Here is a 2,027-nt window from a genome sequence, read left to right as displayed (position 1 = left end):
TAACTAACAAGTTTGTTGGTTCATCTGTAGGTTTATGTCATAGACAGCGCTGACAAGAAGCGGTTTGAGGAAACAGGACTGGTAAGGCAGGAAAACATATGCAAATACAATTCCTAGAATCTTCCCACAGGATAAAGGTTGTTTGTTTGTTACTTGTATGTTAGCGTTGAACTGTGTTAAATTACACTTTTAAAATAGGGTACAACATAGTGGGGTCTGATACTTTACTCAAAATCTGTTTAAACCTGCAAATAAACATACAATTTTAGGATCTTGTACATTTTAATGAAAAGTTATGTCTGTCTGTCTGTCTCTGTGTCTGTCTATCACCTAGTCAGGGTTTCAGTCACGAAAGATGTAAATAAAACAGCTTGGCAACAACACCTCACCTAGTGTTACATGTACCTCAGGAATGTTAATATATTCAAATTAGAAGACAGACTGGCAGCATTTGACTACAGACTTTTGGAGGCCACTGGATATTGTGATCTAAATTTGAATGACCGTGTTACATGTGTGTCTGTAGGAGCTGTCAGAGCTGATAGATGAGGAGAACCTCGCAGGCGTTCCCATACTCATCTTTGCGAATAAGCAGGATCTGTGTACTGCGTCTCCGGCCAGCGAGATCGCCGAGGGTTTGAACCTGCACACGTACAGAGACCGAGTCTGGCAGATCCAGGCCTGTTCAGCGGTCACAGGAGAGGGTGTGCAGGTGAGGGACAGCAGGGGGGCACTAACGGGTCAGATAGAATCAACTAGCTACTAGAAAACAACTAATACTGTATCTTATTACATTATAGCAGTCTGAGGGGTAAGAACTGATTACCTGGTGGAGCCACCATCTAAATCTTCCTCCATCTTCTTTGTGTATTTTCAGGATGGTATGAATTGGATTTGTAACAACCTCCTCAAGAAGAAATGAACCTTTCTGCTCAAGCTGTACAAGCATATAACATCACCTGTGCGATAACCACATGACTTACATATAATCAAGCTCAAAGTGCTCCAAAGGGGTTAGCATTTTCAAATTTCAGGATTAGCCTACTGAAAGTAGGCTATAAACTTCAAAATGACTAGAAAGCAATTAGAAATGGGGTGCATTCTACAGACAGACATCTCTCACAAACAATAACTGCAACCTATTTTGATTGCATAAATCATGACTACCATATTGCACTGTACTTTCAAACTGCCTGTTGATAATATCATCACAGAAGATTTGGTGTCTGATGTGGGTGTCTGTTTTGTTTTCCATAGATTAGCAAATTAATAAAAATAAAAAAAATTACATATCAAAGTAACTTATTACATTTATTTTGTCTTCAAAACAGAAAAACTAATAAAGTGTTTATTTATCACATATTTGACCTGTCATATTCTATGGCTCTTTTAAATAGTTTACATAGTTTTGTCATTATGGATAAAAAATGGTCGGTGACAACATTTTGTAGTTAAAGGAATAATTAAGCTTTAATTAATGCAGTATTTGTTGTCATTTTCTCACCCTCATGTTGTTGCAGACCTTTATGACTATTTTTCTTCAGTGGAATACAAAGGAATTTATCCAAGATTAAGTATCTCAAGCAAATGTGTAGTTTTTTGGCTCAATATGTTACAGATTTCTTTCTTTCCATCCAGCAGATAGCAGCAGATAAATTTGTAATGAACAGAAATCAGCAGGTGTCTTTCGATCAGCAGACAAAATGCAACAATTATGCACTTTGCATGATAATAAAGCTCTCCAGCTGTTGACAGACACTGACGAATGTGCCGTATTCAACCCATCTGCCTTTTCAGTCAGTACAGATTTCAAACGACACCAAAACACAGATGATGAAGAAAATAAACACATGAAATCAGTCATCGGTGCAGAAAACTGTTTGTGCTCGAACAGATTTATAAAACATGCCTATTAGATTATCACAAGCTTCACTATCTAACTATCTGTCTGTCTGTCTGTCTGTCTGTCTATCCGTCCATCCATCCAGGGCCGTTTCTAGGCATAGGCGAGCTAGGCGGTCGCCTAG

The 2,027-nt window shown here is 38.3% G+C and overlaps 1 protein-coding gene across 1 annotated transcript in view; it reads left to right on the top strand.

Moving 5' to 3' along the window:
• Positions 1 to 1,281, top strand: part of LOC107575197 (ADP-ribosylation factor-like protein 3) — a 3,592-nt gene extending 2,311 nt beyond the window's left edge. The window contains exons 3-5 of the mRNA XM_016261615.1: positions 31 to 81; positions 527 to 712; positions 878 to 1,281. Of these exons, the coding sequence (XP_016117101.1) occupies positions 31 to 81; positions 527 to 712; positions 878 to 922 (282 nt within the window). The 3' untranslated portion in view covers positions 923 to 1,281. The remainder of the gene's footprint in view (positions 1 to 30; positions 82 to 526; positions 713 to 877) is intronic.
• Positions 1,282 to 2,027: the final 746 nt, after the last annotated feature.

This window comes from Sinocyclocheilus grahami, unplaced genomic scaffold (assembly GCF_001515645.1).
Source record: "Sinocyclocheilus grahami isolate Dianchi unplaced genomic scaffold, SAMN03320097.WGS_v1.1 scaffold2504.1, whole genome shotgun sequence".
Taxonomy (NCBI): Eukaryota; Metazoa; Chordata; class Actinopteri; order Cypriniformes; family Cyprinidae; genus Sinocyclocheilus; species Sinocyclocheilus grahami.
This window is presented reverse-complemented; position numbering and strand designations above follow the sequence as displayed.